We start from the raw sequence: 12,937 nt of genomic DNA, 5'->3' as shown, positions 1-12,937 counted from the left end.
AAAAACCAAAAAGATGAGGGAGAAAACTTTTTCACTAAGAGGGTGGTGAAACACTGGAATGCGTTACCTAGGGAGGTGGTAGAATCTCCTTCCTTAGAGGTTTTTAAGGTCAGGCTTGACAAAGCCCTGGCTGGGATGATTTAACTGGGAACTGGTCCTGCTTCGAGCAGGGGGTTGGACTAGATGACCTTCTGGGGTCCCTTCCAACCCTTATATTCTATGATTCTATGATTCTTTGTTATCTCAATGTCAAGATACCGCAGTGATGGGTGCATGAGAAATACACAGACAGTTCTTTTCCATTTATATTGCCATAGCTCCCACAATGTGCTCAGTTTTCTACAAACATATAGAAAACACAGAACCTAGAATCATAGAACCATAGAGTTAGAAGGGACCACAAGGGTCATCTAGTCTAACCCTCTGCAAAGATGCAGGATTTGTTGTGTCTAAACCATCCAAGACAGATGATTATCCAGCTTCTATTTGAAAACCTCCAGTGAAGGAGCTTCCACAACTTCCCTAGGCAGTCTGTTCCATTGTCCTACTGTTCTTACAGTCAGGAAGTTTTGATGAGATTTAATCTAAATCTGCTATGCTGTAGTTTGAACCCATTGCTTCTTTTCCTACCCTCCGTGGCAAGAGAGAACGATTTTTCTCTTTTTTATGGCAGCACCAAGCTCCCAATCTAGGGTTCTGTTTCCACAGACACCTATGCACATGCTTAATTTGAGAAGAAAGATGGTCCAGTGTTAAGAGCACTAGCCTGGGACTTTGGAAACCTGGGTTCACTGCTCGACACAGACATCCTCTGTGATCTTGGAAAAGTCACTTAGGGCAGGTCTACACACCATTTTTTGTACTGGTTTACTTATCTCAGTTCAGAAACCAAAATAGTGAAATTGGTGCAATTGGTTTCTAAACTGATATCGTTAACTTGGTGCAAAAAAAACCTCTGTAGAATTAAGGTGTATTTCGGCCTTTATCTTGCAGGTCCTTATGTGATGCACGGTGAGCCATGTATAACTGGCATACAGCACCGGAACCTACACTAACACTGTGGCTCTTTGTTCTCTCCTAGTGGCAAGACCACAAATAGACACTGTGGCACACCCCCAGAGGGCAAGAGTGAGAGGAAGGATGGTCAGGAGGAATATAAAATTGCTGCAAATACTTTCATGGTCTGTTTTCTGTCTGTCTCGTTATTTAGTCTGTAACTAGGTGTCTGCTGTGCTGGGAGCTGCATTGATCCTGACTGGGACCTCTGGATGTGGCTGTCATACAAATATTAAATAGCAATAGTTTACACTTTTGGCTGATCCCAGAGCACACAGACATTCCCATAGAGATTTATTCAAAGGAAAGGGACGCCAGGACACAAAAGGCGCAATGGGATGGATGTGTTTTGCTGAACATACCAGGTAGGTTGTTTACGGGGAAGTGATTCTACTGGTTTGTTGTTACAGCTCGATAGGCTTTAGCACAGAAAGATGAAGACGTGGGCCCTTTCAGTAACATAAAAGTCTAGCATCACGGGGAGATGGGTTGAAAGAATGTTGCAGTTCTTTAAATTAATTTGTGAAAAAGCATTCACAGCACCGATTCCCTAATTTAGTCCTTCAACAGGAGACCGTCACCCTGCATTTTACAGTGCCCAAGCAATACAGTCCATGTCCAGTAACCTTTGGTAAGTTCCTTGGGAGAAGCACCTGTTTTTCCTGCATTGCATGTTTGTGCAGCACTAATAAAAATAGTAAAGCAGCCATGTTGTCAAACAAGGATTCTTTAACTCTCCCCTGTGTAGCTGGTAGCCATCAAGTACGGCTTCTTTCAACTTTTACCACCGCTGACATGCCAGCATCAATCTGTTCTTCCAATCTGTGCTGATCGGTGGCTCAGGTTGGAAAAGGGACTCTTGCAAATAGAGGACACAGATGCAGTTCTACAAATTAGACAAATGATGCAAAGAAGCCTGGAAATAAAGGACAAAAGCCACATCGTAATGTCTGCAGTTGGTGAAGCTTTTTGGTTTGAGGATGTGTCTGGGCTGCAGAAAATGCCACTTTTAAGTAGTATGCAGCTTTATTCAGTCCAACAATATTTTTATGACTGGTATTCTTCTTCAGAGAAGTATTTATTCCTTCAAATGAAAATGCTTTTGTTCCAATGGAGGCTCCCCACAGGAGGCAGTCTGCCCTGTTTAGAATTGGAGGTGTTACGGTCTATACCTTCTGCTGCAAATTGGCTCCGAGTGCAAGTGTGTGTGTCATTTTCATCTATCTCCTTTCAAATATCACTAGCCACCAGAGTTTCATGCTAAAAGCCTGATCCCACCAGCAGCCCTTCAAGAACCCGGGGGAAAATCTGCAAACAAAGAGCTTGCAGGATTGGGCACTTTACATGTAACATGTTGCTTCTCTCTCACTGCATAGAAGCTTGTAATGAATGCAAATGAAAAAGATTTTGCAAACTCAGTAATGGAACTGTTTAAACTAGGAGCTGGGGGAAAGCTGACAGGTGCCAAGGAACACTCAGGTGGGACAAAAATCTGGTAGGGCTCTCAGTGACACAAAGGTATCTCTGTACACAGAGAAAGGTGGGACAGATGATACACTCTCTCTCCCTTCAGCAAGGATCACACCACTGCCACTCTAAGCTATTAGACAGGTCTACAACTCTCTACTGTTAGCTCCTAACAGGCCTAAGAGACATGTCAGAAAGCCTGATTCTCTCATTGCTTCCCTTTTAACTTTTCAGAATACAGTTTTCATTCCCAAACTGAAATTAGATACTGATGCCCCTTTTGTCAAAACATTTTCAGATATGTTGTGTTCATGTATCTCCTTCATAGCAGAGTTCAAAAAAACAAACAAACCCCAACAACAACAAACCAGGCGAACCCCAAGCCACCACTAGATTTTTTTCCCCCAGAAGAAAAAGATAAATTTTTGTAATGTAATTATTTAGGAAGTTTTAACAGGTTTACAAATCATTGCCATGTAAATATCTAAAGTATTAATCATTACAACACTGAGGTGATCTTTTTGTTTAGAGAAACATTATGTAGTAACAGAATCATCAAATCTCTTTGTTTAACAGAGTATTATCATATTACAGAGTGAGCCTCTTTCTGCCACCCAGGCTGTGTTATTTCTGGGGATTTTATTAAACTGAGTGAAACTACTGACTCTACTCATATTTACCAAACCATGCATGCCTGTCAAATGTTAACATTCAAAATAACTGGACAGGCGTGCTGCAGGGAGGGGTTTGGCAGTACTTTTAGTATTGAATAAACAGTAACTAAATATCTATCTGTCCTCTGACAATTTTGCAGGGTACCTAATTGATGCATTGAGTTTTTCCATAACAATCTCCCATATGTTCTGGAACCACTCCTCTAACTTTTAGCTATTTTTCTTTTCCCAATGAGAGGTTATCAGTAGTCTAGCAGCTACTAGCAGATTAGATGAATTTTTCACCTGTTTGAGTGTGTCCCTTTTCCCTAGGAAGCCCCTGGGAACAGGTTACAGTCTTAAATTAGTGGCCATTTTGGTGAGCAGGAGAGCAGATCTATCGTTCCGGATCAAACAAAGAGGGTAGGAGGAGTAAGTGGGCAGCTAACATGTCAACATGAAGTTGAAGACAAGGAGGATGAAGTTGTGCTGTGAGGAAAAAGGGAGAGCAAAGGAGCCAGAGAGGAAGGTGGATGGGGAGGAGTTGGGGGCAGTAGATGGTGACTACATGGAGGAGGAGTGGAGATAAGAGGCAGGAGGAGTGTTTGAAGAGGAAGAAAGAGTGGTAGGGTTGGAAACAGCAGAAGAGAAGCTCTACACCTCACCTCACTCCTTTGCGGACTACTTGAGGTGGAGCATGTGAGAAAAGAGGTCACTGAGAGTGTGTGGCTGCAGCGGCAGTGTCAGGAGAGGGGATCCAAAGTTCCTGTAAGTGCCAGGAGATAGAGGGAGAAGGAGACAAAAAAAACATGGATAATGGTGATCTTTGAGATGCAGTGTGTGCAACCACTGGGTATTCTAGAGGGAGCAAGAGAAGATGACAGGGAGACGGCTTGAAAAGGAAGGGCTAGAGGTGGTGATGGGACAGGGTGCAGGAAATGGGACTGGTGGGGATGGAGGCTGGGTCAAATATCGCACAGAAGAGGAAGTGGAGGTGGAATTTGGATTTGTGGAGGTGAGAGGGGGTGAGGAATGGGCAAAGGGGAGAACAAAAAGGGAGAAGCAAGGGTAAGGTGGAGATGGTGGATGCAAGTGAGGAGTGGGGAAGGGAACCAGTGGAGGAAGGGATGACAACACAAAAGAGAGGTGTCAAGAGAGTGAACAGGGAGTAGTGGCAGAACGTGGTTAGGAAAGAGCAGCCTATGGGGTTGATAGGAGCATACGCTCAGCTAATGCAGACAAGAGCAACAGAACAAATAATCGAACCAAAGACTGTATTACAATGTATATGCCAGAGGCAGAGTTAAGGCTGGTCATGGACTGGAACTGTGGCATTTCCCCAGCTTTTGAGCACTTCACTTTGCAGCTGTAATGTTTTTTACATAGATACTTCTACTTTAAAAAAAACAACAACTGAATATTTCTTATTTTGTGCCTGGATCAGCTCCAGCTATTTGCTCTGTCTGGAAGAGGCCTGATTTTGTGCAAAATTCTGGCGGGTTTCCTTGCATTTTCTAGAGGATTTTTAGATTAAGATTACCCTGTTTCATGCTATTGAGCAACAGCTGAGCTTTCTAAAATAATTTCTTCTGAATCCAACAAAGGCTGTGCTCCTATTGGGATCCGGGAAGTAGCTGCAAGGCTGTGAACCTTTCCCCAGAGGATAACTGGGGATGAAGAGTGTTTACTCCAGCATCTGCCTTGTAAGGAGGGTCATGGCAAGCAGGAGCAGAGTGCAGGTAAGGGGGCTAAGGAAAGCCAGTTCTGGAAGGAACTGTCCACGACTGTTCCATTTCAGAAGGTTGAATCTATATAGAAGGCGAAATTTCTCTTTAAAAGCCCTTCCAAGGAGATGATAAATGTATTGAGAAAATATTTGATGTTACAGACTTTCTGATGGTCTTTTACACTTTCATTTTTCAAGTACTGGAATTGTTTCACCAAGCAATGAAAACAAACTAAGCATCGTTATTACGCCTTTGGCTGCTGCCGGGGAACCCTTGGCAACATGCACTGAATGGAAAGAAGGCAGTTTTGGATACTGGCAGGGTTAGCGTAACACAAAACTGAACACTCGCTAGAAAACGTCAGGTGGCACATTAATTTAATGGCTCCTTCAAAACAAGATGTTCACTGGACTAAGGCCTGATAGTAGGTTGTGCCTGGGCTGTTCGAAGAGCTGATAAGGGTTTCACAGAAGTATGAGTTTATCTTGTAGGACTTCAGCAAGCTAGAGAGATCTACTCTTTCAACCAGTTTTGCACCCACCGTCTAGAATTTCATCTAGACCACACACCCCTAGTTTACTTATGAGAATGTCGTGTTGGACTGTCTCAAAAGGCCAAAGGTGCTTCCTCCTTCCACTAGGCCAGTAACCATGTCAAAGAAGAAAACCACACACACTGCAGCCTCACCGAGGTGTCCAGACACCTGTCTCATACCTGAGCCCCAGTGAGATCATAAACCAGGACAAGATAGGTGGAGGAGCCATACAATGTAAGTGCATTTATTTCAGTGAGGCTGTATCAGCAATTAACGTGACCCCCTCAGAGAAGGAGGGTTTATAGACAACTCTGGCTGCCAATACATGGACACAGTGACATGCCTGGTGAGAGACTTCAGCTTAGTGAAGAAAGCAACATATTTTTTAGGATCTAGAACTGGCAAAATACACATTTTGTGAGAACTGGAGGGTAGTGATGGTGCTGGTGATGAATGTTATTCTTAATTGACACAATTCTTTAAACTCAAATGTTATGCTTACGTTTAATAACAATTTTTATTTAACATGTTTACAGGTTAAACCACCTCTTGTGGACTTTTGCTCAGCAAAACTTTTTAAAATGCCTAACAAAAGCCCCCACAAAAAAACAAAAACAAAACACCTGTCAGGTATGGCCTAGGTATTCTTGGTCCTGCCTCAGTGTGGGGAGAAGGCCCAGATGACCTCTCAAGGTCCCTTCTAGCCATTCATTTCTACGATTTCTATGAAATTATTAGTATTAACGTGACACACACCGAGTTACTATGCCCAGTGCCAAAAAGAAGATGGAATAGCCAGTGTAAGACATCCAGTTCCTTCCAGAAGCAGCATATACTGGCATTATAACTAATGCCAGATGAGATCCCAGCACTGGGACAGTCATCAGCTGTACCATCATTAAGGATTTATTTTAAAAAAAGTAACACTTTCTAAAAACAGATCAGTAACAGATGATAACTTGTGGTAATCATGACAGTACAAACCCAGGAAAGTACCAAACTGGTGACTGGCTACAAAGACATACATGAAATTTTCCACTGAATGCATCCGATGAAGTGAGCTGTAGCTCACGAAAGCTTATGCTCAAATAAATTGGTTAGTCTCTAAGGGGCCACAAGTCCTCCTTTTCTTTTTGCGAATACAGACTAACACGGCTGCAACTCTGAAACCATACATGAAATTTGTTTTTCTTCAGTAAAGTAGTTGTCCATGCACAAGTAGGAACCCAGTAAACAACTGCTCGTATGTATTACCTCTTTGTTGGTGACTCCAGGGGGTAAAGTCCCATGTTTATAATCCTCCAGCAATTGCACAGCTTCTTTCAGACGACTCTGCAAATACATAAAACAATAAAGCATGATCAGCAACATTTGTTCTGCACTGACCACGTTAGACCTAAGGCTGTGAATCTAGGTTACAGGGCCACGTGCAAGTCTTAAAACACACTTCTTTATGCAAGCCTCGGGATAGGTGTATTTTTTATATATACATACACATTTAGTACATGTTTCTGTGTTTGATTTATATTATCAGCTTCTTGAGAGAGGGACTGCAGCTTCCTCTCTGTTTGTACAAGTATCTAATAATACATAATAATTATGTGGGATACACAAAAGAACAAGGAATGCTGGCACAAATGGTATCAGAAAGTCTGTTCAGCTGAAGTCTTCTTAATTAGCATGATAAATCTGATTTACTATCTCAAGAAGGAGGCTGGATTCATAATGCAGCTAGGGAAATACTTTTTTGAGGACAAAATGACCTACACAGGTGCAATGGACAGTGCACTTATGGGGAATCAATTCATACCTTTCACCAAACTCCAGAAACCATCAAAACACCCACTGAAGTCAAAAGGAGTTTTGCCTACATAAGGACTACAGGACTGAAAAATATGGTAAAGTAAATTCAAGACCTCAAGAACTGCAGTAAGAGGCACTAGCCCATATAATTAATCTGTATTATTAAAAGAAAACACACACACACAGAGTGGCCACCCTCAAAACTTCAACATCTACCAACAATTATTAAACAGCATGTTTGATTCTGATCTCAGCTACATCAGAGTCGAGCAGGATAATTCCACTGAAGTCAATGCAGTTTCTGCTCTCAAATGGGTGTACTTTCACTGAAATCAATGCAGTTATCCTGCTTGACACCAACATAAAGGAGATCAGAATCAGGCCCCATATATCTGAGATACAATAATATTTTCATATATTTCAGAAATGATTTAACTGTGCTATCTCGGGTACCAACATGTGGCAGCTGTTGGCAAATGTTGGTATTTTAATGATAACCACTATATTGTCTATATATTTGGGCCAGATTTTCAGAATCAGTGTTGGCATCATTCTGCTCCCACTGAAGTTAATGGGAGTTTGATTGCTGAAGTTAATGAGATCAGAATTAGGCAAGAGCCGAGGCCATTTTAAAATCCCATCCATTATACACACACAAACACATATAGAAATAAGCAACTTCCTCATGTTGCACTAAAAGGCAGTTTTTAAATATCTCATGCATTCAAATTATCGCAAGTATTGATATTCATGTATTGCTGAATCAAAAAGTCCCATTTGTTTCCAGAATATATACCCATATTTCAAGGGGAAGGATGATCTTGCAATTAAGCACTGGACTGAGACTCGTAGGCCAATTCTTTTGATGTTTGGTAATAAAAAGGGGAAAGTAATCTCCATTCAATTAATCCAAAATGCAGAACATCAAGTCAGGCTATAAAGGCTGGCTTCAGTGAAGGCCACTGCTTTTCCAGTGCCCTGCCAAACCTGCAGTAAGGCTGCAGAAAATGTCAACGGAATAGGGAAAGATTTCTCATTTATTTAAAAACAAAGACAATTCAGGTTATTTACCTGGATGATGGATTCCCTGCAGGAACCTTAATGTTTTTAAATGTTACTGTCAGGCTTGTTTAGTTGAACATTCCTGCCCTAGCTGTTACAACTATTATTTCTAGATAGGGATGCTTTATAAAGATTTTTTTTAACACGATGATATCTGATTATAATCTACCTAGGTATTTATGGCCCTTAGCATTGTATCATAGATCCTCACAAACATCAATAAGCTTGTCCTTCCAAAAATTAGGCAAGTATCATTAGAGCAAAACTTGTTCTTCTATAGGCTGGGCTAATTGCTGGCAGATTATTAGTCCCTTTTTGTTGCAAACATCAAAGAATACTTTGTTGTTTTCTTGGAAATACCAGCAGTTAGGCCAACCCGAAATTGGCAATAAATGAATGACTAGTGCCTTTCAAGTATTCAGTACATAAATGCATTAATGAAAAAGTGGCAATCCCAGGTTTCTACAGAGCAAATGTGTTGTGGACGGATCAATGCCCATTTTTGCATACACTAACCTAATTCCATATATATTCACATATTTTTGGCCTTGGTATTACATTTATTAGCAGTGACTCAACACACGTGTAAAAGTGAGTAGTCTTTGCAAAGACACCTAATGAGGTTTAATTTCAGGAGACATGAAGAAAGGAAGAATTCAGGAAACATTCAAACAGCCTGAACTAAACGTGAACACTAGAGCAAGCTTCTTCTCTTCAGGCTCTGCAATGGAGGTCAGTCATGGTTATCGGGCTAGCTGCACTGCTGTCGCCTCTCTGCATTTGCCTGAGAGCATCTGAACAGGTGACAAGCTGCTTTTTGTGGGGTGGAATCACCCTTTTCTCCCACTCTTAGACTAGAGCCTGGGTTGCAGATGCTTGTGCTCACCAGGATTACCTCAGCAGGTCTGACTTCAGTTAGGTACCTGCAGTTTTGCCCCTCGGGAATCGTGACAGTGGTATATCCACAGTAACTACACAGCCTTGTCAAAACAAAGTATTGTTTATTCTTAACAGTCGGAACGCCAAACAGCACAAGACAGCAAGGATTTGAAAACAATAAAATAGCCTAAATACAGACATACTTACATAGCACTTACTGTTCCTCTCTCCTTCCCCACACAGTGTTAGCCAGGTACCTCAACCTCTTCAGACTCCTGCCACACAGACTCTCTCAGTCTCAGCCTGTTCCCTGAATAGCCCCCAACAACTGACCCTGCTTTCTCTCAAGAGAGGGACTCTAGTTAGTATCCTTTTGATCTTAAGCCCCCAGCCCTGGCAAAGTAAGCCTTTTAAATTTGCTGGAGCCACAGCAGGAAGTCCCTTCCTAATTATTAGCCCAGCCATTGTTCTTGCAATGGCCCTTGAAGCATTTGCCCCAGAGATATTTTATTTCTAGTCTTTGTTTTACAGAACAGCCCCTTTTGACTCAGCTTCAGGAGTCAGATCACAGCCCTTACAGCAGTCGGACAATCATAGAGCATTTGTATGTTAATACAGAGCAGCCTTCATGTCTTCCACTGTCATTCAAATGTTTTGTCATCCATATATATTCATTTAAAGCAAGTTTTATCAGACACATTACCTGGTAAACTCAAGTCTCTTTTCAGAAAGCACTAGCCTCATCTGAAACCTCCCTGCACCCCACCCACTTTCTCTGGGAGGTTCCAGAATCACTCTGGGCTTATATTTGATCTTGGTTTGGTTTGCTGACTTAACGAAGATACACTCCAGCAATGTGAAGTCATCCTAAACTAGCAGTGTGTTCACTCCGTTCATTGGGTGGGACTGGGATGTGTTGGGGACATCCGGGGTACAGGCACAAGTACTGGAGAGAAACACCACACCCTGCTCCAAAGACTAGGGATTACGTCAGTATCCAGGCTCCGGAAAACTGCAGACACACAACTGGAACACACACACAGTATTTTAAAAAATAATGAAATGATCCTCCTGGAATTAATCATCCAGAGCTTTAACTTCTCACAGTCAAGCAGCTTTAATGTGTGAGCGAGGGGAGGAGAGTTTGGGTCTTTTCTTAGCAGGACCTGATTTACTTAAAAAAATATACACAATAGTGTCTAGGTATGACAACGATGGGTACCTACGAGTAAGGCTAGTCATATGTCCTGTGGTCAATGCCGGTCACAGATCCCACAATTTTTACAAATAAAAAAAGGACTGTGTGGAATTATCTGTACTTTTGTTCAAATAAACAAACAAGAAAAGTTCGCTTTTTAACCCTGATGGTTCTCAGAATGATCTAATGGGAAAAAATGAGGCAGCGCCATCTTCCTAATCCTTCCAGTAGATAGAGCTTCTGTGGAGCATTCCTTCTTTCATATAAAGGGGTTAGAAATGACAGGAAAATTGTAAAACCATATAATTTAGGAATTATAACAAGCTCTATCAAAACACCACCAAGTATAAGAATGTTATCGATATCCTGTGCGTAGTAAGGGTTTATTCTACCTGAATAAGTTTTATTTTTATTTTTATTTTAAAAGATAAAAAGGTACCTCATGTATATGAAAACATAGGCAGCCACTTTCGGGAATGAAGGGGGAAGAGAGCAACTGAGAAAAAATTATGACCTTTGCATTTTTTTGCTATGACAAAAATTGATTTTTTTCCAATTCACCCCCATCCCAGACAACACAATTCTGATACTCATAAAGGAAGGGAATATTAAAATAGAACTAAAGAACAGGAGAATCCGAGATGGCAGTGCAGGATCCAGAGGTGAAAAGTCAAAGACTACAGAATGAATAATAAGTAAAGGATCCAGAGAAAATAACCAATTTTCCCTACAAAGCTCCACAATAAACCAGTATTGCCAGCTCAATATACTGGAGAACCATTCATGCTCATTATTAGTATGGAGATTTGGGGGCAGGGTTTTCCACTGAAATTACCTACACTGTGTGCCTTGCAAATCATCTACACAGAACAGCATGTAACTTTGAATGAAAGTCTAAAGTAAATAAATGAATGGATCTGTGTTCTATTTTTTTCCTCTTCTCTTGAGGAAATGTTAGTAGTTACTATAACAACCCTGGCTGGATCTCATCTTGTTTAGTACAGCAACAAACAGAAAAAAAAAACCCAATTTTTGCTTTTAAACTTGCAGTCTCCTTAAATGTCTCCTTTTGGCTCAGCAGGCAAAAAAATAAATAACGCTTTATGAAAGGAATGAGCCTCCAAACAAACTAGCTGAGGGTTGTGAAAGATTACAAAAGGCTTAAAAACAACTTATGAGTGTCCTACAACAAACAAAAATGTAAAACATAATGATCATACTAAGAATATGAAAGCACTTGATTTAGAACGGTTCAGATTGTTTTAATAAAATATTAACTGCCCCAAAACTTTGCTAACACAGAGTTAATATTAACCAGCAGTGCCTCATGTAATTCCAAAATGCTGAGTGCACCTGTTCTTTAAAACCTCCAAAACCCAGGAAATACAGAGTTGCGGTCCACATCAGTCCAACGACGCAACTTGCACCATGAATAGTTCCTCTGACCCTACAGTGGCGCAGCATTATTATGGTGGGGTGATGCCAGCACAGTTAAGGTTGCACCAGGATTTCCATTTTACGAAGGGTAAAAAAGGCCTGCAAAAATTCTATCTGTTGGTTTGAACGTTTATTGTGTACTGCTTTATTTTTCTATAGCAGTTTGTGGGAAGAAATATCATTTGAAGTTTGCTATGACTGCTGCTGCTTACTGGCGTCTTTCATTTTCCTTCTGTTTAATTTAAGCTATTTTCCTTGACAGTACTTCTAAATCTGTAAAGTGGAATGTGAATATCCATGTGGATTTTAGGTAACTTTGAAATATCAGCTTTAAACTCAGAACCTGTGCTCTCACAGCAAAACTTCCAGAAGAAGCCCCCACCGAATGGAGGCAGAGAGCAACCAATTTGCACAACACAAATTCTCAGAAAGCTGTGGAAAGCAGGACTCAACTCACAGCATATGGCTGCTGCTCAGGTTCAATAGCCACAGGGTAGCACCTTGAGCTATCCAATTATCTGTCTGCCTGAAAACACTGGCTTGTAACAGAGCCCCAGCCTGCTGCAAATACGCAAAATTTACTTTCTCTGGCTCGTCTACTTGGATTGAGCCATGTTGTAAGGACAACTTTTAACCTGAATAACTTTTAAAATATTGACAGGTTTCAGAGTAACAGCCGTGTTAGTCTGTATTCGCAAAAAGAAAAGGAGTACTTGTGGCACCTTAGAGACTAACCAATTTATTTGAGCATGAGCTTTCGTGAGCTACAGCTCACTTCATCGGATGCATACCGTGGAAACTGCAGCAGACTTTATATACACACAGAGAATATGAAACAATACCTCCTCCCACCCCACTGTCCTGCTGGTAATAGCTTATCTAAAGTGATCATCAGGTTGGGCCATTTCCAGCACAAATCCAGGTTTTCTCACCCTCCACCCCCCCACACACAAATTCACTCTCCTGCTGGTGATAGCCCATCCAAAGTGACAACTCTTTACACAATGTGCATGATAATCAAGTTGGGCCATTTCCTGCACAAATCCAGGTTCTCTCACCCCCTCACCCCCCTCCCAAAAACCACACACACAAACTCACTATCCTGCTGGTAATAGCTCAT

General features: G+C 41.4%; 1 protein-coding gene across 6 annotated transcripts in view; it reads right to left on the bottom strand.

Annotated features, from left to right (window-relative positions):
• SFXN5 (sideroflexin 5) overlaps positions 1-12,937 on the bottom strand; it is a 175,960-nt gene that overhangs the window by 134,703 nt on the left and 28,320 nt on the right. For 4 of the 6 annotated variants that reach the window (XR_012668249.1, XR_007356156.2, XM_048846425.2 and 1 more), the window contains exon 3: positions 6,693-6,770. Coding sequence is in view for 2 of the 6 variants with exons in the window: in XM_048846425.2 (XP_048702382.1) it covers positions 6,693-6,770 (78 nt within the window). In the remaining 4 variants the exon portion in view is untranslated. Of the gene's footprint in view, positions 1-6,692; positions 6,771-9,389; positions 9,515-12,937 lie in introns of those variants that run through there. The other 2 variants (XR_012668250.1, XR_007356158.2) reach the window with 1 other exon arrangement.

This window comes from Caretta caretta, chromosome 4, assembly GCF_965140235.1.
Source record: "Caretta caretta isolate rCarCar2 chromosome 4, rCarCar1.hap1, whole genome shotgun sequence".
Taxonomy (NCBI): Eukaryota; Metazoa; Chordata; order Testudines; family Cheloniidae; genus Caretta; species Caretta caretta.
This window is presented reverse-complemented; position numbering and strand designations above follow the sequence as displayed.